General features: G+C 39.5%; 3 protein-coding genes across 3 annotated transcripts; all 3 read left to right on the top strand.

Moving 5' to 3' along the window:
- The first annotated feature begins 628 nt into the window (after positions 1-628).
- On the top strand, positions 629-12,034 carry pask (PAS domain containing serine/threonine kinase). The gene is made up of 21 exons (XM_086173083.1): positions 629-679; positions 829-1,062; positions 1,324-1,553; positions 1,666-1,836; positions 1,970-2,104; positions 2,277-2,411; positions 2,617-2,827; positions 3,244-3,425; positions 3,510-3,639; positions 3,868-4,039; positions 4,691-4,923; positions 5,136-5,265; positions 6,168-6,730; positions 6,823-6,965; positions 9,006-9,173; positions 9,261-9,386; positions 9,500-9,634; positions 9,905-10,104; positions 10,466-10,599; positions 10,712-10,861; positions 11,622-12,034. Exons 2-21 carry the CDS (start codon positions 852-854, stop codon positions 11,768-11,770), a joined length of 3,708 nt encoding a protein of 1,235 aa, XP_086029209.1. The 5' UTR covers positions 629-679; positions 829-851; the 3' UTR covers positions 11,771-12,034.
- A 1,597-nt stretch (positions 12,035-13,631) lies between these two features.
- mterf4 (mitochondrial transcription termination factor 4) lies at positions 13,632-19,284 on the top strand. Its single transcript, XM_086172691.1, has 4 exons — positions 13,632-13,674; positions 13,974-14,403; positions 14,485-14,669; positions 18,098-19,284. The coding sequence occupies exons 1-4, from the start codon at positions 13,648-13,650 to the stop codon at positions 18,482-18,484; spliced, it is 1,029 nt and encodes a 342-aa protein (XP_086028817.1). The 5' UTR covers positions 13,632-13,647; the 3' UTR covers positions 18,485-19,284.
- A 950-nt stretch (positions 19,285-20,234) lies between these two features.
- On the top strand, positions 20,235-21,314 carry LOC147218782 (putative G protein-coupled receptor 148). The gene has a single exon (XM_086173088.1). It carries the CDS (start codon positions 20,235-20,237, stop codon positions 21,192-21,194), a length of 960 nt encoding a protein of 319 aa, XP_086029214.1. The 3' UTR covers positions 21,195-21,314.
- Positions 21,315-22,382: the final 1,068 nt, after the last annotated feature.

Genomic DNA, 22,382 nt, shown 5'->3' with positions numbered 1-22,382 from the left:
CTGATCTGGTTATAATTCCTGTCAGATTAAAAGAATGGCAAGCAAACGTCCTATTGAGGCATCCGAAAATATGTTTTTGTCTACACATAAAATAACAAATCCTTTGATATGATTTTCATCATTTATTTTATTTTATTTTATTTTATTTTATTTTATTTTATTTTATTTTATTTTATTTTATTTTATCTTATTTTATTTTATTTTTTATTGCGTGGTGACCATGTTTCCATGGAAACAAAGGCGGGTATTTCCGGTAAAATATCCAATGAGCGTTTTCCCTTTGGAGGCGTAAATGTTGATTGGCTTAGAGGTATTTCCTAAAATCCTCTGCTTTACTGGCGCTCAAAGCCCGCGGTTTGAAAAATCTGTTACAGGGAAGTGGAATGATTATCATAAAATATTCTTTCAGCCAGTATTAGCCTGCCTACGATGATGAAGTCGTGCTCGCGAATCCGTTGTTGTTGACCTGGAAAAGGGTTAGCAATGTCCAGCGAAATGCCAGCCTTTTCTAGAAGTAAGTTAAGGCTGATTGTTTGAGACTATACGAACGCTACCGTAAGCTAGCTAGCTGGATTTACGCAGGGTAGGGGAGGTAACAGCAACGTTACCCTGTCAACTGCCGTCAACAAACTGCCTCGCCTGTCATCTGATTCAACGGCAGTTTTCTCTGCGATTCTAGGTGAGTTTTGTGTCGTTCTTTAAATTTGATCAACTGTCAATTCAAGTCATAATTGTAAGTAAGTACAGTATCTTAGAACTACCATAAGATGACTCTCCATTGACGGTTGCATTGTCCTATTCTGTTAACACGAGTCTTCTCAACACTAGTACCAGGTGGATAAGCTGAAACAATGTTGCTGTCCAATGAGACTCATCTTGGAGCAATACGACGCGCCAGAGGCAAGGGAGCAACTATTTCAGGGGTACCCGACTCATCTGTCTCATCTGATATCGTGGATCATGAATTTGACTTGAACAAGTCTTACCCATGTGCTGAGAAACCACCACCGAGAAGAAGTCTTTTGGCTTCACAGCGAGGTTTTTATTCTGTGTCCCTCTCAGGTGAGACTAAAAGGCATCTTTACTGACAATGCAGAACAAGTTGGTTCTAAATATCTAATTTTGAGAAGACTAGGTAGGATAACAACTATTGAAAACTTGTAACGACTCAGTCGACATTTGACTTTATATCAATAAAAATCATTGTCAAATGAACGGTTTAAGCATATCAATTTGCTTTGAATCGATAATTAAGCATACTGTTAAGGCTGAAAAGACCCCACCCTTTAAAAAATATGTATTTTCCATTTTTTTCCTTTGTAGGTAAACACTTGGATATTTGCAGTTCAGTTGCAGCAAGGAACTACCAAATCTCCAACTTGCATTCTGGCTCAAACATTTCTGTTGACACCCTCCCACATCCATCTACAAAGTCAGAAGCTGAAGACAGCCTGTTCAATCAGCTTATTTCTAGAGAAATAACCCGATCTGGAGATCCCTTTGCCTGCAACCCTAACAAAGCCATTATCACTATACAGTACAAAACCCAAGAGGTAATGTGTTTTTATGATATTTATATGGTCATCGCATCTTGATCATGATTACGCAGGTGATATTACTGCTTAAATGGGCCTAGAATTGAACTCCAAAACACTTGTTTTCTAGATTTTATCAGCTGATGAACAAGCTTGCAAATTGTTTGAGTGCCCTGCGGTTGAGCTGATAGGAAAAAAAATGTTGAGCGTCTTAAAGAAAACAACGCAAGTCCTGGAAGAAGCCTTGGATGAAAACATTCTTCTAATGGATGGAACTATTAGAGCTGTGACTGGAAAAGTGGTATGAGAAAACCTGGCAACTCAGGCAGAAAACAAAAAATAACAAAGGAAATTCTTGCACAGACCTCAGTACTTTCGGCAAGGATGTGGCTCTCATGTTTCATATTATATTCTTTGTGTTGATATTCCTACAGGTGGATGCCGTTACCTTGTCTGGAGAAGTGCCTGTGTCAGTGTGTACCCACAGAGAGTCTGAAAATGGAGAAAACTGTCTTGTAATGATGGAGAATGTGGAAAGAATTTCGGCATCTCTGTCTTTCTCACAAGATGTAAGTTAATTATGATTCCCCAGGCTTATTAAAAGTGGAACATTTCAGGATTATTGATATGCTGCTGTGAATCTTCAGTCATATACTCCTGGGGTTAAAATACTGACAACAAAGAACTGTGGGAGGGTTGTATGTTTTTGGTGGTTTACTTTGTTTTGTTTTTTTTATTAAGGGGATTATCCTCACCTGTGACTTGGCATTTGCACATCTCCTTGGATACCACCATCCTGAGGAGTTAAAAGGGGTTTCTGTAAAGGAGATTATACCCTCCTTACAAATCCCTCTCCACAGCCATGCATTGCCCAAAGTAAGCACACTTTCCAACCAAAATGATCCCTCTCAGCTAACGAAAGCTCCCTTTCATCAGCTGTGCTCTCAAGTTTCTCTTTACCAATATGCCAGTTGATCGTTTCCGTTCCATACGGGGTGGTGATCCTATCCTAAGTAAGTTTTAAGCAGACATAGGTCTTAAGGTTTTTAATATATGACTTTGTTTTCTCTCTTTCTTGCAGATGCTGAGGCTTCAGAGAGTATGTGGTAAAAGTAAAAGCAATGCTTTGGTTCCGCTGTGTATTAAAATTCAGGGGGAGATACAGTGTGCAAGATCTAAGCAGCTATACAGTAGGAGTGATTGCACCTGTCCAACTGACAGTCGTGATGGATCCGATGTTCAGGACAAGCATCCAATTTCTGCTCACTCCTCCCCTGTTTGCAAGACTGAAGGTTCCTACCCTGAACACTGAATAATGTGTTTTTAGAAGTTTAGGCCATACCATAAAATAATCAATTGGGATAGAGATAACTACAGGGGTAAATATGTACTTACTGAGCATTTCAAAACTTTTCAATAAATGAGGATAGACATACATAGAGGGTAGTAAAATAATGAATTAAGTTTTACTATCAATCTGCAGGCATGCTGATAAGTTTAAGTCACAGCATTGAAACATTGATAATGATTGGATTTTTTGAAAAGATTTATTTATGGTCCTGTAGCGTCTATTGGCTTAATTGTAAGAAGTAAATCAGGAGGTGCTATTTTAACAAAGTAATTGTGCGTACATATCCGTGAATAGTTGGCTGTAATAGCATTTTGACTGCTTTTTTTTTTTTATGATGCTTGTATGGACTCTTTGTAGTCACCAGAGTGGACAGCAGTGTCCGATCCACGAACCCGCCGTTGGAGTACTCAGGAACAGTTTGGGTGTTTGCCCCTCTGAGCAGTCTTCTCCTGCTTCAACCTGATGGCTCAATCTACAGCATCCATGATCAACATTCTCTCAGTCTGTTTGGCTACAGTAAAGGAGAGCTGCTAGGAAAGGTTAGCCAGCATGACCAACTGGAACAGGCTGTTTGACTTCATTTTGATGCAGCTCATTTATCTGTGCTACTCTGTCATCTGCAGAGTGTCACTTTCCTCATGCCTGGTTTTTATAGATGGATGTCTGACTCAGACAGAAAGAATAATCCTCTTCCTGACTCTAAAGTTGAGGCTGGGAAAAGTGCGGGCCTTACTAAAATGTTCATGAAATCTGGTAGGTTATTGAATTTTTAAAATTCATTTGATTGCAGTCAAATCTGGATCAGACAGTGTTGAGCAATTCTTATTCAAATATTCAAATATCAGTTTCAAATATTTTCATGTCACAATATCTACTAAGATATGGAAAAATGTGGATTAGACGTGAAGGTGCTTTAAATATTGTAATATTAAATATTGCATCTTGTAATTTATCCATGTTGTTCCTCACCTCAATCATAAGAGTCTTCCTCACTGGTGGCTGGAGACATGGTCACGGTGCAACAGGAAGTCCTCGGGATAACTGCCACAAGGAGAGGCAAGATCTTTACTGGAAATGGCAACAGGCTGGATAAATATGGAAGTGCTCTGTCTACTCTGTCTCCTCCAGCTGTCACATCAACTCGCGCATTTGTGTAAGTAGTAGCCTTCTCTGCTTTGGGCATCTATAAGTTCCATTACAAAAATAGAAATGCACATTCTTGCTACAAGAAGAAAAACACACATTTGAATTAATAATAGAACAGCAGAAGGATAAGAGTGCAATAAATGAAGATGCAGAAAATGTGTAAACATGGACTTTGTCACAGGAGGATGATTTGTAACGTGAATTAAATTGTTAAAAGGGGGTCCCTCGCCATCTGTTGGACATATAATGTAATAGCCTCTCTGGTTAGAAACCACGTTGGAGTAAGACGTGAGTAAACTGATTGAAGTACTAATAAGTGTTTATGCAAAAAAAAAAAAAAACATTGATAAATTAATTTAAAGAAAACTAAATGCATTATACACAAATCTGTTTTCTCCCTGTCCTTCATCTACATTTGAGATTGCTGGGATTTTCAAGGACCCTAATATTCTTTTAATAACTAAGAGGTGCCAGTCCTCCAACCAAAATCATCCTATAATTCACTTTACTATACACATACATATCCATAAATATTTTAGTGACATACTTTGTTGCTTTATCATTTTGCAGAGATGGGTTCTTTTCTTCTGTACCACACACATTTACTTTGAACCTGGGATGGCACTAATTCAGTTCACTCAAGTGATTATTTTTACAGGCCTGGTGACACTGCAGAGCTGATGGGGGAGGCAGCCCAAGTTGCACCCTGCATCAGTCATTTGGATACTGGAGATACCACTCAGGCACTTCTGAAGACCTTTGCCTGGGTCGAACATCCAGGGGCAGACACTTGCTGCCCAATTGTCTCTGAGCCACCTCAACACAACCCTGAGCAGGTGCTTGGCAGTCAGGGTCAGAGGGAAACATATCCTAAAACTGAGCTGTTCCCAGGTATTTTTAATAGTGGCACCCTTTTATATTTTCATTAATGTAGTTAATTTTACATCCTCATATTACATGTTTACCAAATTTTTCATATTTCTCTGTGAACTCAACTTTAATGGACAACATTCATTCTCGAAAATGTACACATATACGAAGTAATGGCAAGGGCAGTGTTTCAAACCACCATTTTGTACAGTGTACTTTTTTCTTCTTTCCAGAAAATGTCTGTTGGAAGGAAAATGGCACTGGAAAGGGTAGTGGTGTCTCTAGTGATGTATGCAAAGATCATTGCTCACCTCCTTCTGTCCTCCAAGATTCGAGCTTTGAGGTCATCTCGATGGAGAGCAGGTGAGAGAAGAGATTGGCGTTTTTTCTCCCAAGTAGATATTCTCAGCACCAGATATTTCTACCAATTCTTTTATAATCGCAATATTGAAATGTAATGCGTCTGATTCCTGCTCTTTCTAAGGCGAAGGAGCAAATACTACTATATTATTTAGAGAATTTTCAAATATTTATTCTATTCAAATATCATAGCTAAGGATTTCTACTTGTAGTACAAACTTTCTTTGAGTACTAATTGCTTATTTGCGTTTTTAACAAGTGTACAAATGTGTTTAATTTACCTTTCTGAAAATGACTTTCATTTGGTATAATGATATAAGAAATGACAATGTTTAAGTCAAATTGCAGATATTTCTTGCCTGACATGTCAACTCCCATAGGCTTTGAGCTGTGATAGTTTCTTCAAGTTGACTTTTTAATTCACTCACTTACATTTTCTTATCTTTAGTTCCAGCAGTCTGCTGTTTTATGATGGAAAAGAAACTAAATCCCAAATTTCAATATTTCCCCAGACAAAAAGGCAGTTATTGGTACAACGTAGTTCATACAGTTACTGTGGTGACATATGTATACATATGAGAAAACACAGTTTGAATTTTTCATCAGTGGAATAACACTTCAATTCCTTTTTTTCATGCCAACCTTGTCAGTCAAAGGGCAACAGTGGTTCAGCATAGTTCGAGCTATCAACCGTTTTTTGTAGCAAGAGAAAAGCTTCTTTGACTGAATTTTTGCATGGTTGTATCTTTGCTCCCAAATATGGTATTCTGAAACTAGAGATATCGATCCAAATGAACAATAGTACTCAATCCATGTAAATGAAAAAGAATCCTTTAATGCATATTTTCAGTTCTACACAAGTGCTGGATCCTGTTCAGTTTTGTTATTTATTCTAAATTTCCCAGGTCTTCCTCCGGCTTTTGTGAAAAGTTTGGAGGGCCCGGTGGGTCTGGTCAATGTGTAGCAGAGGATTCTATGTCAAAGCAAAACTCAGCCAGCTGTTACTTGGACATCAACAGCAATGGGGATCTGGTGACTCAAGCTTTTGGTGACCTCAATCTGAATGGCAGTGGCAGTATCGAGCTTCTCTCTGGTGATCACCAGCACCTCATCATATCCTGCGATACAGCTGAGCTCCTCCGTACACCCTCTCCTTGTGTGGTAGACTCTGACAGGGAGGAGGATGCTGTTAACACTCCCAATGCTGATGGAGAGGCTAAAAATTGTTCATTTAATCAGCAAACAGAAAAGGAACAGAGCGAGCCGGACCAGTGGGATGCTTTCTCTTCCATTCATAAAGGAAAAGAGCAGGAATTTTGTGTGCACATGGAAGGTGGGATTAAATCGGCTGCTACGTCTACACCAAAGAAGCAAAAGCTGGATGAACAGACATTCTCCTCAGACACTGCACAAATACTGGATGGACGATATGAAGGAAGTGGCTACCACAGAGATGGAACTAGAATAGGTAAGTACTCATAGTTTTGAAAATGTGTCTAATTTCTTGACTGAAAACACTATTAGGTACTTAGAGAAGAATAATTTTGAATGTGTCCACAGCTGTGCAGTGTGATGTGGTCAGGACAAACCTCACTGATGGAAGTACTATAATCTGTGTGTGGTTGAGCCGGCTTGGTCAACAGGGGACACTGTTGCACACAGATCAATCTCCACACACCAAAACAGGAGTCAGCCTTGGTGAGGTCAGTGGCTTAAAGGGTGACAACTTGGTGGTTCTCCTCATCTCCTGCTTTAACATTATTTTATAATGATTAATAATTAGATTTATTTTGGAAGCACAGTTTATTGCTGTACCCAAAATTCTTGTCAAAATCTTCTTGATGTGGCAGCTAGACCTGAATTTCTTCAAATGAAGATATTTCATCCCTTATTTGAGAGGGTTCTTCAGTTCTAACGTCTTGTGGGGAGTTTCAGAAAATAACTGCCAGGGTTTTGGGTGGGCCTAGGTTATGGTGGCTTGTTATGTATATGTAAGAGTTGATCGGCAGAAACAAGGTCTAAGGGGGTTATTATGTAAATTCTGGTGTTATTCATTGGGGACAGAAAAGCAGCTTTTTGTGGGATTACCTGGATTGGAATGTCAAAAGGTAAAGGAGTGAACCTGTTGGGTCATATGAACTGAGGCTCATGTTGAAGTTACCGGGGCCTGGTTCTGGTGATGAATCTTTCCTGGTTGTTTGGAGGGTGCAGATCGTGTTGGTCTATCTGTGCAAATCTGTGTTGGTTTTGATCGCAGTACGGTGTTATTTATTTGTGAAAGGTTGTGTCTGAGGTACCCTCCTCTGTTCAGAGATAGTTCTTCTGTTTTGACAAAGATGGCTTCTTTGACGGCTCTCTCAAACCATCTGTCTATTCTGGCCAGAATATGGACTGTCTTCAAAAGAATGGCCCTTGTCCTTTGGGTGTAGGTGGACTGCAGTGTCCTGAAGTGGTGGCTCTCCTGTGTTTGGCCATCCATTAGTGCAGAGGTTGTTTTGTCTTTCCAATGTAGATGTCATCACAATCCTCAGTGCAAGTGACTCGTGATTCGACTCACACCACCCCCTTGAGCCCAAAGTGGGGGTAACCAGAACTCTACACCATCGGGCCAAGAACATCCCATCAAACGCAGAGGGCAGCAAGACCAAGGTAAAACACATTAGGAAAGCCCTGAGATCCTGTGGCTGGCCTAGTTGAGCCTTTGCCGAATCAGAAACCACCAGACGCAGGAACATCGAACAGGAGGAATACAATAACAAGTGAAAGATCATTCTCATACCATATGTTGCTGGTGTTTTGGAGTAACTCTGAAGGGTGTTCAATAAACACCAAATACTGGTACATTGCAAACCCCACAACACCCTGAGACAATAAAAAACAGTGCACCCCAAGGATAAAACACCCAGGCATAAGTTCAAGAATGTGGTGTATGCTGTCACTTGCACTAAGAATTGTGATGATGTCTACATTGGAGAGACCAAACAACCTCTGCATAATTGGATGGCCAAACACAGGAGACCCACCACTTTAAGTCAAGACTGTGGTCCACTTAAACCTGAAGGACAAGGGCTGTTCTATTGAAGACAGCAATGTCCGTATTCTGGCCAGAGAACACAGATGGTTCAACAGAGGAGACAAAGAAGCCATCTTCGTCAAAACAGAAGAACCATCTCTGAACAGAGGAGGTGACCTCAGCCACAAGCTTTCACAAATAAATGATGCCATACTGGGATCAAAACCAAAACATATTTTCACACACGGACCAGGCCCATCTGCACCCTCCAAACAGCCAGGAAAGATTCACCACCAGAACCAGCCCCTGGTAACTTCCACATGAGCCTCATTTCGTGTAATCACCAGATTTCACTCCTTTGTTTAGCTTTACCTGGTCACAGTACAATCCAGCAATCCAATAAAAGCTGCTGTTGGACCCCAACGAATGACAACCACATTGGCATGACAACCCCCTTAGACCTAATTTCTGCCGATCAACTCTTAACATTTACATAACAAACCACCATAACCTAAACCTGGCCAAAACCCTGGCAGTTATATTCTGAAACTCCCCACAGGCCATTAGAACTAAAGAAGCCTCAGATAAGGGATGAATGGTCTTTGTGTGAAGAAATTCAAGTCCAGTTGCCACGACAAAAAGAATTCACCATTGACCTGGATGATGGAGAACCTCCACAAACATGATGTACCTAAAACTTTCTTCTTGTATTCGTTCACCCCTTCTTCAGAGGATTGGGGAGGCTAGCAATGTTGAGGCCTTGCGCTCCACAATGGATCTAGAGCACTCTCGAGCCTGTGATGGACAGTTTGAAGAAGAGTACCAGCCAGTTAAAGCTGTTGGTAAAGGAGCCTTTGGTTTTGTCTGGAAGGCAGTTAGACGCAGGGATGGACAAGAGGTAAGAGTCTTACTGATGGACTGAAGCAAAATCTATTTCTAAATAAAAGATATGGCAATTTCAGCGTTGAAATTTCCAACTTTACAGACCATAGTGAAGTTCATTAGCAAAGCCAGGGTAGTGAGCGACTGTTGGGTAGACGACCCCATGCTGGGAAGAGTCAGCCAGGAGGTTGCCATACTGACACGGATACAGCACCACAATATTGTCAAGGTAACTCTGCTGTGACATCTGAAGACTTGATTTACAAGATTTATGAAATAACTGTCTAAGGTTTGAAATTGCTTTCCTCTTTCCTCTGCTGAATTATGTTCTTGTTTTATTAGGTGTTGGAGGTTTTTGAGAATGGGAGTTACTTTCAGATGGTAATGGAGAAACATGGAGATGGTTTGGATCTTTTTGAGTTTATTGACAGGCAGCCAAGGTTGGATGAGCCCTTAGCTAGCTACATCTTTAGACAGGTTTGTAAAAGATGAAAAGAAATGTGATATGTCAAGATTCCTATCTATAGACAAATTGGATAAAATGTAATGCAAAGCTTGTTCATGAATGATAATTGTTTTTTCCACAAAATATAAAAAAATTGTCCTCACAGTATTATCATTTGCTTCAACAAGAAGAAAAAAAACAGCATTTGTTACCTTTTTGTGATTTCAATCTCTGTACACATTTCTGACATTATGAAATTTTAAAATTATTCAAATTTTAACTGAAGGTTCTGTCTTTTTCAGTTAGTGGCAGCTGTCTTCTATCTAAGGACTAAGAACATCCTACACAGGGACATTAAAGATGAGAACATCATTATTGATAAGTGTTTCCACATCCGACTGATAGACTTTGGATCTGCAGCCATGATGGGTCCAGAGAAGCTCTTTTACAATTTCTGTGGCACATTGGAGTACTGTTCCCCAGAGGTTCTCAGAGGAAATCCGTATGTACATATCAGAAGACTTTATCTTTTTGTTTTAGACAGAAATATCAAAAAAGGTCTGTTTTTTTTATGATTGGTTTTGAAAGGAAGTAATGCTCCTTGTGCTCAAACAACCCGTCCCATTGATCCCAAAAGCACAGTGTTTGAGCAGGATTTTCCAAAGGTATATCATTTTTATGACCGGCCAACCGATGAAGGCCATACAAGACATTTAGTAATACAGCAATGATTAAATTAGAAAGGTCTATAGCAAATAAATATTAATGTAATAAATAACATTTACAACCGTTTTTCTATTTCATAAGCTGAAGTCTGTTTCGATAATGGTCCCTTAATGACTGTCATTATCCCATTTCTGTAGCTATGAGGGCCCAGAACTTGAGATGTGGTCTCTGGGGGTTTTGCTCTACACTCTCTTATTCAGTGAGAACCCCTTCTGCGGTGTGGAGGAAATTCTGGATGCCAAGCTGAGGCCCCCGTTTCCCCTCTCTCAAGGTATACTGATGTTTTCTGTTGATTGCAATGGTTGTAATTTTGCCTTTTCCCAGCTTTTTGCGGGCATGTTTCTGATAACATTTTTACGACTCTTTAATATGTGTATTGACAGAACTGCACGGTTTGTTAAGTGGACTGTTGAACCCTGATCCCAGTCAGAGAATGACTCTGGACCAATTGCTACTACAGTCCTGGATCAGCCAGCCCATTTCCCTGGCAGAGTACACCTGGACAGAGGTGTGCCCTTCACCTCAGACCTATAGTGAGTATTCTTTGTAAAGAATACAAGCCCTCCTTTCCTATGTAGCCCTTGTGAGATTTTTTTAGGGTCTTTGGGGGTACCTTTTACTGGAATTCAAACAACTGTCAAACTGGTTTGAGTGTCAAGTTGTTTGGGCAGTAACGCCAAGAATGTCATTAAAATGTTAGCTTACAGAAAAGTGCAAATGTATAACATACCATTTTTTTAAGTGGGAAATACAATAACTTACATGTTCTTAATATTTGTCACCCTTTTTATTGGAGCCATCAAGATCATGATCAAAAAAAAGGATATTGTGCATGAAACTTTGAAGAGATGCATTAAAAGAGAAATTAATGACTAAGGACTATGCAAATGTTTCAGTGGGGCTTTTACATGTTATGTGTAATGTCACACACTTTTACCTTAGAACGTTATTACTTGTTGGGTTTAAAGAGCCCCAAAAGTAATATCTATATCTGCACTATGATTATTATGTTTCCCCTCATGAAATGTTCTTGCCTTTAATTGATATTTTGCTTTTGATCCTGTGTCATGCTGAGAACATTCACACTGAGACCTTTCATGCTTGTTTATTTGCCATATATATTTGAGTATCAAGCAGCAGCGCTAGCAAGACCACATCATACACTGGGATCTTTTATGGTTCTTTTATTGTCTTTATTAAAGGTGGAAATGAGTCATTTGTATTCACAGCTTCCTTCACAAAGGTGGGTAACAAACTCAACTTCATGCCCTAAGAAGCTGCTTCTTTTCACAGGCTCAGCCCCAGAATCAAGTCCTAAAGTGTATGCCATGCAAGGGTTGTTTCCAAATGAAGGTGATGAGACGCTTCCAGATGATGACGAGGATGAGAGACTGTCAATGGTGGCTCTAGAAACAGAGCTTCAGAAGTATCTAATTGATTGAATGTAAACTAAGTCATGCCCTACTGTCTGTCAAGAAATGTACCACAACATTTGATAGATGGAAGGAGGAGGCCACACCAATAATACTTGCTACCAGATCTCGGAACTATACTTACTGGTGTCTACCGTGGGGAAAAGATCATGATGCAGGAGATGTTTTTTTACTTTTTGTTGTTTTTTTTGCCATAAACTAGGTTTATTTATTCTTAGAATTTTGCAGGATTTGTTTCTTCCCAAATAGATAAATTTATATTTATATACATAAGTCCATCTGCTGTGCATCTCCATGCTGAATTTTTTTCCTACCTTGAAGTCACCTGGTTTTATGTGTTTATTATTATATTTTACAATTGAAAGGTTTTAGCAAAATTGTAAGTATATTTTCAATATTTTTATATACAATAAATATTTTACAATAAATTTGTATCCTGTTATATTTTATTTAAATTTGTTTAAAACTGATAAGGAGAGGAAATATGAACAAGAAAAACACATTGTACATGTATGGGTTTCAGCTGACACCATGACATGAATAATTATCCAGATGTTGGATTTATTATGTTCAAAAACTGTTCTGTGTATTTCAAGGGTAATGAATGTTTTGTTCATTAACCTTGGAAGCGTGACCCTGACAGAACTAAATGAAAACACAGATAAGCTGGAATACCAACCATTTAGTTACTGTAGAATAGAAAACAATACTTTAAAAAAGTAAGAAAGCAATCGAGCAATAAACTGTCAATTGTCAGTATAATGCTGCATGTTGCTGAAATGGTACGAGAGGGATCGGCACATTCTTCCTTCAGTTTTTTTTTTCTTTTTCTTATGTTGATGGATGAGAACTCTTGTCTGGTGCATGTTAACCTTTGTCATCTATCTGTATGCCTAAATTGTCAAAAAAATAAATCTAGATGATGTATAGAACAGGGGTCGGCAACCTGTAACACCCAAAGAGCCATTTGGACCCGGTTTAAACGGAAAAGAAAACGCTGGTAGCCGCGATTTTTGACGTATAAAATAAAGGTACCACTGTATATATTGCTTTTTATTACTTTTACACATTGTATAAAAAAGTGTGTAGTGCGTTGCATATGAAATCCACAAAGTGCTGCAGAGAAATTTTAATTTTATTTATGTTTTGAACACATTTTGAACATTTTGAGCTTTGGGCTTTCAGAGCGTGTTGTGGAGCCTTGACTTGGATTTTAAAAATAAATTGGGAAAAAATCACTGCGTCAGTAAACAAAAAATAATTATTTGCAAAATATCTTCATAAATATTTACCTGGTTAATGGGTCTTCTGCGCACAGCATCTGCAAATCGGGGCTCTACCGGCTGGCGGGTATACCGGCTTCCGCGAGTGTGACGTTTATTTTGAGCGTCGAAAAATAATCATTATAATTTTATTTTAATATTTCAAGATCATCATAATCTTCCAATTTAGAACTAGCATCAAAAAAGGAACTAACTCAAATAAAATACAGTTCAATTAAATACTAGCAATTTATTTTCCCCAGCCGCTCGGAGCCGCAGTAGGATGAGAGCCGCATGCGACTCGGGGGCCGTGGGCAACCGACCCCTGGGATAGAGGGATAATTAATTGTATTTAATCTTGTAGAACATAGTACAAAAAAAAAAAAAAAAGTCCTAATGTTTTGCCCAAAATAATTCCCAGAAAATTTGGTATTTTGTCTTAAAATGCATTCGGTATAAAATATTTAATAGTTACAAGCTGAAGTTTGTATGAATTTATGTCAAGTGGCTCTCTATTCTCAAATCAAGCCAATATAAACTGCCATTTATGTTCCATTAAAGCGTAAACCGGAACATTGATCCATATCCCCCTCAAGCACGGACATATTTGGGCGACGTACAGACATGGGTTCCGGTCTCGCTGCGCGTCAGGTAAATCTGTCAAAATACTTACTTGTTTTATTTGTTTGCACCACCCTGATTGTGTTATGACTCCGAAAGCTCCTTTTATAGTAGTCTGAATATTTACTAATGTTGCGTTACTGTAGCCTTTCAAAAACATTTTGGGTAATTTCTCCTCTGTCTAGTTAGCATCCAAACTGCCAAGTTCAACTGGCATTTCTCCATAATAACGAGTGTCCCTTGTTACTTTCAGACTGTTGGGCATTCTGTCCTTACTGGAACAAAATCGGTGGAGTAAATCACATAATATGACCTCTGTTCCAATGCAGGTTCTTCGATGGACTGTGAGAAATGCAAATGCCTTTAGAAATGGATCGTTGCTGTCTGGACGATCACTTCTGCAACCTTTGTGCATCCGATGCAGGTGCTTGTGTTCCTCAATTCGCCAAACTACCTTGACATCAGAGCAGGAACCAGCTCAAATAATGACCGATGTCACCGAAGAGCTGTCTCTGCGTAGTTTAAATAATTTGGGATTTACAGTTACCCAGGCAGAGCAGATATTGGAGTCTGTGTCTAAGGCCAGAACAAGAGGTGCAGCCAAGCATTGCCTTTCGACTCTTACAAGGCTGTTTGTCTTGGGCCTCAACCCGCAGAGTGTGTTGAAGCTACTGATGAAATGTCCTGACATTTACACCATCAAAGAATCAGTACTTCAGCAGCGTATAAGCAACTTGCAGAAATTGGGCTTAGGTGAAGGTAAGATATGAGTCTTTTAGAAATTGAAAATCAGTTTTTACTGCAGAACACCAAATGGATTTATGTTATTGCGTCCTACAGGAAGTATTCAGAGAGTGGTTGCCCATTACCCAGCTATCCTGACCGCGTCTGTGAAGACGATAAAACAGGTGGTGACGTTTCTCAAAGACAAGTGTCTGTTTACAGTACACCAAGTCAAAGATATAATCCAAGACTGTCCATCCGTTGTTCATAGTGACCTGGGACAACTGGAGTACAAGTTTCAGGTAGGGATATAAACCAAGTATATTCTTCAGTCCAGTGAAAATTAGTATTGAATGGATTTGGTATTTTCGACCTCCAGTTGAATTGGACTCACATATATATATATATATATGTATAGCTATTTGATTAAAAAAAAAAAAAGCAACTTTTTTTAAGTAGTGAATCTGTATTTAAAAATTTCAAGATAACCAATCAGGTCAGTCACGTGTTAGTGCACGGATAATAATGAAAATTAAACATTAAACTGGAGTGATGGTTTAAAGGATTCTACACAAGCAGTTAACTCATGAAAGAAACAACGGATATTCTGTCTTACTTATTCTCAGTCATGCAGGTCATGGTGAATTCTTGTCGAAATCTCATGAACAAGCTTTGCATTACATTTCACCCAATTTGTCTATAGATAGGAATCTTGACATATTACATTTCTTTTTATCTTTTACAAACCTGTCTAAAGATGTTGCCAGCGAAGGGCTCATCCAAACTTGGCTGCCTGTCAATAAACTCAAAAAGATCCAAGCCATCTCCATGTTTCTCCATTACCATCTGAAAGTAACTCCCATTCTCAAAAACCTCCAACACCTAACGAAACAAGAACATAATTCTGTAGAGGAAAGAGGAAAGCAATTTCAAACCTTAGATTGTTGTTTCATAAATCTTGCAAATCAAGTCTTCAGATGTCACAGCAGAGTTACCTAGACAATATTGTGGTGCTGTATCCGTGTCAGTATGGCAACCTCCTGGCTGACTCTTCCCGACATGGGGTTGTCTACCCAACAGTTGCACCTTTACCAAAGGTTCCCTTACCAACAGTTTTAACTGGCTGGTACTCTTCTTCAAACTGTCAATCACAGACTCGAGAGTGCTCGATATCCACTGTGGAGCGCAAGGCCTCAACATTGCTCGCCTCCCCAATCCTCTGAAGAAGGGTAGAACGAATACAAGAAGAAAGTTTTAGGTACAGCATGTTTGTGGAGGTTCTCAGTCATCCAGGTCAATGGTGAATTATTTTTGTCGTGGCAACTGGACCTGAATTTCTTCACTTCACCAATCAACTCTCACATTTACATAACAAGCCACCATAACGTATTCCCACACAAAACCCTGGCAGAAGATTTTGCCATCATTCTGATCACGATCAATACCAGCATATAGTTATATCATGAGAGAATTTTTTTTTTACAGAATTCTCAAGAAGACATCGAGCAAATCTAAATCAGTCACTTCACAGAATTAACCTAAAATGCAATTTGAGCTTCCAAGAGGCAACTTTTAGTCTGCTTTTTTTCTTTTAGTTTCTATGATGTGTGTGTGGCCAATAAAACAATTTAAAGGTGTTTTCAGGAGCTTTGGGAAAACTCAAATATTTTTACATTACATTTTACTTAACAGTAACGGCTTGATCTGAAAGAACAGTCTTTTTGAATGATACTGAAAAAGTGGCGGCAGCCAGATAGAAATATACTGTTTAGTAAGAGGAGAGCTACAGTTTATAGTTTTAATTGCTGTTCTCGTTGAGTATTGAAGATTTATTAATAGAACATAATAGAATGCCATTCCTGAGCCCTTAGTATCTGTAAAAGACAACAAGCTTCTAAAGGGCTTTTGGATCACAAATCCTGTCTATTCAGAGAGAGAGCGAGAGAACTGCAGTTATTAAATCGTCAATGAGAATTACGGCTTTTACTTTTCATATGTTGCATTACAGGACAGTACTGGACATGCACATGTGTCCTCTGCCTTGGCGTCTGCAATGATCTTGTTGTGTGACTAATAAAAGGAGTACCTTATCTTATTATTTGACATCAACTCCGAACTAAAAAAAGATGCAGGTATTTTGAATGGGTTTGATTTAAATGCAGAATTTTAATAAGTGTGTGTATGTGTGTGTGAATATATATATATACACACTAATGTGTGGCTTTTTATTTTGACCATCAAATGACTAATTTTGATAGTGCTGATGTTTTTGTTCTTGTGTTTTTTCTTGAAGTTCTTAGTGTTACTTTCAAGATACAGTATATACAGTGGTGTATGCAATGTGTTCAGAGCACATAGCAAACAATGTCGCAAGTGCTTGCAAAAAATGTGGTATTTGATAGATTACTCTTCGCTATGATGACAGAGTTCATCCGCAAAGTTGGCAGAAAATTTGAACAGAATTTTTGTCGCAGACACATTTTATTCGTACCCTAGTTGTGTTGTAAAATAAAACCTCAATATTTTTTTAAGAATGTGCCCTTCTGAGTACAGAAGCCATCCATCCATCCATCCATCCATCCATCCATCCATCCATCCATCCATCCATTTTCCCTGCATATCAGGAGTGGGGTGGCGGGGGCAGCAGCCGGAGCAGTGAGGCTTAGACCTCCTTCTCCCCCGCCACATGGTCCAGCTCCTCTGGAGGGACCCCGAGGTGTTTCCAGGCCAGCCTGGAGACTTAGTCTCTCCAGCATGTCCTGGGTCTTCCCCATGGTCTCCTCCCAGATGGACATGCACCTCCCCGGGGAGGTGTCCCAGAGGCATCCTGACCAGATGCCCGAAGTCACCTCATCTCACTCCTCTCCATGCGGAAGAGCAGTGGCTCTACTCCAAGCTCCTCCCAGATGACTGAACTTCTCACCCTATCTCTAAAGGAGAGTCCGGCCACCCTGGGGAGGAAACTCATTTCGGCCGCTTGTATCCGCAATCTCGTTTTTTCGGTCACTACCCACAGCTCGTGACCATAGGTGAGAGCTTCACCTTTGGGCTCAGCTCCCTCTTCACCACGACAGACCGGTACAGAGTCCGCATTGCTGCAGACGGCGCACTGATCTGCCTGTCGATCTCCCGCTCCATCCTTCCCTCACTCGTGAACGAGACCCCGAGATACTTGAACTCCTCCACTTGGGGCGGGACCTCTTCCCTGACCGGGAGTGGGCTTTCCAACCGTTTCCAGTTGAGCACCATGGTCTCAGATTTTGAGGTGCTCATCCTCATCCCGGCTGCTTCACACTCGGCTATGAACCGTTTCAGTGAGAGCTGGAGATCATTGTATGGATGCAAAATTATTGTAAAACCCATGCAGAAAAGGGACCCTGTGGCTATTTTTGCAGTTTTAGGCAAAGTTTTATTTTCCCCATCTATAATCAGTGTCAGCAGCAACAGTACCTGTGAACACACAGCAGCCTGTGTATGAAGAAAGTCTTTGTTCTTGAATAGGCCAAAGCCATTTCATTTTCATCATTCAGTTCCTATCAAATAGGAATGGTATTATAGCCATGTACACTTTATCTGCAGAATTCTGATTAATTCCAATTTTCTAAAAAGGTTTTTGTTACAATCTACCCACATTTTATTTACTTTATTTTTAGAACTCTTGTGTATCCCATTGCAAACATCATTTCCTCATCGTTCATCTGTAATAACCCTTGATTCATCCTCTTCACAGTATGTCTACTTCAGAATGGGTGTCAAACAGGCAGAGATGGTGAAGTCCAGGCTGTTCCGTTTCACCCTAAATGAAGTGCGCTGTCGACACTCCTTCCTGCAGCGGAGGGGCTTGTACCAAACTCCTGATAAGAAAGGACAGACCAGCATAATCAACCCCAAATTGGAAAGCATCCTCAACATTGACCAGGAGACCTTCCTCATGAACGTTGCCAACGCCTCAGCAGAGGAGTATGATGTATTTCAGAGACTAATAGCTAAGGAATGGCTGGCAGAGCATAGCAACACAGAAACTGACTGGAACTACGAGGAAGAGGAAGAGGAAGAGGAAGAGGAGGATGAGGAGTTTGCAGGCAAGAATAGCTACAGGAAGAGGAAAAACAAGTGACAGTGAAGAAGGACTAAGCAAACTTCTTTGAGAACTAGATAAGTTCTGTCTGAGATGTACACACAAAGATAATGTTTAATTTTCCCCTTTTTGTTTTCCCATGTGTGTCAAAGGAGATTATTGAACCGCACCTTTGTATCTATCCAAGAGGCTTCATGGATAAGGTGAAAATATCATAATGGTTAAGAGCAATAACTGACTGACTACTATACTGTAACTAAGGTCAGGTATGAAGTGGATAAAATGTGTGTACAATATATTTTTTCTCCAGTCTAAATGTTCACTCATGAATTAAAATACTTATGGAGGTATAATGTTGATCTTTGGATTAGTGAAAATTAAAATGATATATATTCACTAAAATGATTGAGCATGGCTAAGTTTGCTAATAGTTCTTACAGAACATATATACATACATATATATTTAGAACCTCTGCACTTTGGGGCTGAAAAAACATGAGAAGTAGCAGGGGAACTGCAAGCGCCACCCTGTTACTACGTGATGGCCAAGTGGTTGTAGCTTTGAGCATCTTTATATCATCTGTTTGAGTCAACAAAGTACATCAGATAAGGGCAGCAGTGACTCAAGTGGGACAAAACACCCATTGATTTTTTTTTTTCATTAAACCTAATGGATGCACAAAACAGACTGCTTTCTTTGTTCTGGACATGAGGTAAGAAATCTTACCTTTGGCCAATCAATAGATTGTCAATAGGTCAGCTTAAGTGGTGATTTTCTTTCCCTTTTCATGACAAGTGTTTGATTTTTATAGATTGTATTTACTGTAAGGTGTGTGTAGATCCTGGGGTGGGTGGGAAGTGGTATTAAATCTATTACCTTAAAGCCACATTTTTCTAGATTATAATCTGGAAATTGTTTCATCCCATCTGCAGCTAGAGTCTAATGTCATTTTTAATCACTTCATAAATTTAATATAAAAAAAAATCTTTTTTTGTATCCATACACAGAGTCAATTTCTTTGTTTGCACTAAATATCACAAAGATGTGTTTCCTCTCAGCAAGTATATAATAAATCTTACTTCTAATGTAAAATGCCATAAGGCGATGCCGCAGTGAAATTTAATTTGTCCCATCTATTAAGACTGCCAAACATATGCAATAATCCTTATAGAACCTTTTAGCCCAGCCAGCAATATACGATGACGATGGCTTTATAAACACTAATCTCAAACAAAGCAAATCCATCATTGCAGTAGGTAGCCTGATACAGATTATTCCCTTGTCAATATTAACAAGGAAGTTTGAGAAAAAACTGAATTAGTTCAGCTCTCATTAAAAAAAAAAAATCAACTCAAAAAATAATGCTCTGAGATAATGATGACTTTAACACTGCTTTTATGATTGTCATATGTTCTATTAATATGATGGTAGATGTAGTGCCACACTTATGAACAAAAAAAACATACGAAAACATGAAAATCAGCAAAGTAGCTCCTAAACTCCATTGCATATGTACAACAATTTTCAAGCAAGAAAGAAATCAATTGTGTATTTTATGGTCAGATCACTGATGCAGTGACGAATTTCTTGCAAAAAAATCTCTTTTTACATATAAAGTAGGAGGTGGAGGCACTCATAATTAGTGGATTCATTGTACATATAATTTGAAAACCTCCTACTACTACAACTCTTTTCGTCACCCCCAGGAAGCTGCTGGAGAAATCCTGCCTGCAAAACAAGACAACCCCTGTCTGAGCATTTATGTTCCATTCTAACTACAAAAACGCAATGAGGCAATCCACCGTTATTTCCAACCTTACGCAGGAGTGGGTTGAGGGCCTACGAAGATGGCATCTAGACCTCTTCTTCATCCCCACCACTGTGGTCACGCTGGCCACCTTGCTAGTGAACCCTGTTCTCTTGACATGCATATTTCTGTCACGAGCCCTGCGGCAAGAGACGCGATACCTACTAGTAGCCAACACCCTGACAGCAGACATGCTCTTCCTTGTCCTCAATTTAGCCACAGTTGTTTGTAATGCTTTGAAGGCTGAGATCCCCTGGCTGCTTTGTGAGCTTCTAACCGCAGTCACCATCACTGCCTACTGCTGTGCCATCCTCACTGTCACGCTCATGGTGGTGGACACATTTGCTGCGGTGCGCTGGCCACTCCGTTACCATGACCTTCTTCCAACTGCTCGCACCCACCGCATCCTGGTGGGGGTTTGGGTCCTGGCAGCCATATACCCATTTTCCTTAGTGATCCTGATGGAGTTGGAAAGGGGAAATCCTCATGAGAAAGTGTCTGTTTGTCTGGTTCTGGTTTCTCTTGGCTTGCTTCAGATCAAAAACATGGTGGGGATTCACACCTACTTTTTTGTAGCAGCTCTCATCTGTGCCATACTAATTTTTTACTGCTACATTCATCTCTACATGATCACAAGAACCCAGGGTATCTGGCAGAGCCGTTACTCCAGGGCTCGTGTCACACTGCTGGCCCATGGGGTTCTGCTCCTGCTCTACTTTGCCCCCGGCTTTGTTTTCACCCTGGAGCTCTTCCTTTTTCAGAGACAAGACATAAGTCAGGATGTTCGAGTGTGGGTCAGCACAGTCAATATGTGTGTATTTATGTTGTTGCCCAGAGCCTTTGCCCCCTACCTGTATGGTCTGAGGTATAGAGAGATCTCAGACACCCTAAGACAGCTGCTGCATTCACACAGGAGACTCAGCCAGATCACAGTGTCATAACTTGCATAATACTCAGCTAATATTGTCATTAAATTCACTTTATCATCTTTTGTGCGGTGAGGGGTTTCACATTTATCAGTTCATGAGCCTACATTCAAGATAAGGTTTCTAGGGATGCAAGACTTTCACAATTCACATTTAGGAAACTGAAGCACATGGCTCACACCCACATTCAAATACAGTTTGTTTCATATGTACAACTCTGTAACAAATATGGTAAATATAGAGTATTTACTATCCCTTTCCCATTCTTTTTGTCCTTTTGGTCTTTTTATTTGGTTTTCTTCTTCAATTTTTAAGGTATTTACTTGTTTTTCTAGTTGATTTACACACATATTGTAAATGTTACATTCCACATGATATTCTCGCAACTTTAATAACAATCCGGTAAAATTGATTTTAAATTAAGTGGAAACACAATTGGCAAAGTGCAATTTTAACTGTGTACTTGGTCTAAATGGTTTCTATAAAAGTAGCAAAAACCTTATTTTGATGCAAATTCTCTGCAGATGTCTTGATTTTCATCTTTCAATTGTGACAACAACAAAAAACGTTTACTCTGTCTGTGTAATTTGCCACTGAAAAAAAAACACAAAAACAAAAGACAAACTGAAAATAAATCATCATGATTCCGAAGATTATCTGAATTTCATATATACAAATCGTTGTCTGAATATGTAACTCAAAAAGTATTAGTATTCAGGTAAACCATGATTAAATCATGGAATTCTTTTATCATACCATCTGTGTGTAAAATGTGTATTTTATCATTGTTTTTGAAAATAAGAGCCTCAAAGAACCTGCTTTAGTGTGTCAGCTTTATGACCATGGTCACCAAGCACTCAACATTATTTGCCGTGAAGCCACTGTTTGTATAAAACTGGATGTCCGAGAAGGAGATCATTAACCATTACGCGAATGACTTGGCAACCTAACAGATTAAGCGGGTGGAAAAAGCACCATCCCTTATTGACGAAGGTTTGGTGAGTAAAGAGCCTGTTCTTGCGGGCACTTATTTCTGCAATTGTTATGTTCAGTCAAAGTGCTGTTGCAACAAGTCAACAGCAGAGGGACACACTCATTTGTCAAATGGCAGAGATGTACACATCTTGTCATCTTCTCTTCTCATTAGCTGCTATTAAGCATATTTCCACCACACAACTTTCTCTGTGAGAGACTAAAGAAAAA

Source organism: Fistularia commersonii, chromosome 25 (genome assembly GCF_037954325.1).
Source record: "Fistularia commersonii isolate RoL2024-O1a breed Wild chromosome 25, RoL_Fcom_v1.0, whole genome shotgun sequence".
Classification (NCBI taxonomy): Eukaryota; Metazoa; Chordata; class Actinopteri; order Syngnathiformes; family Fistulariidae; genus Fistularia; species Fistularia commersonii.
Note: the sequence above shows the minus strand (reverse complement) of the source record. Positions and strands in the feature narration are given on the sequence as shown.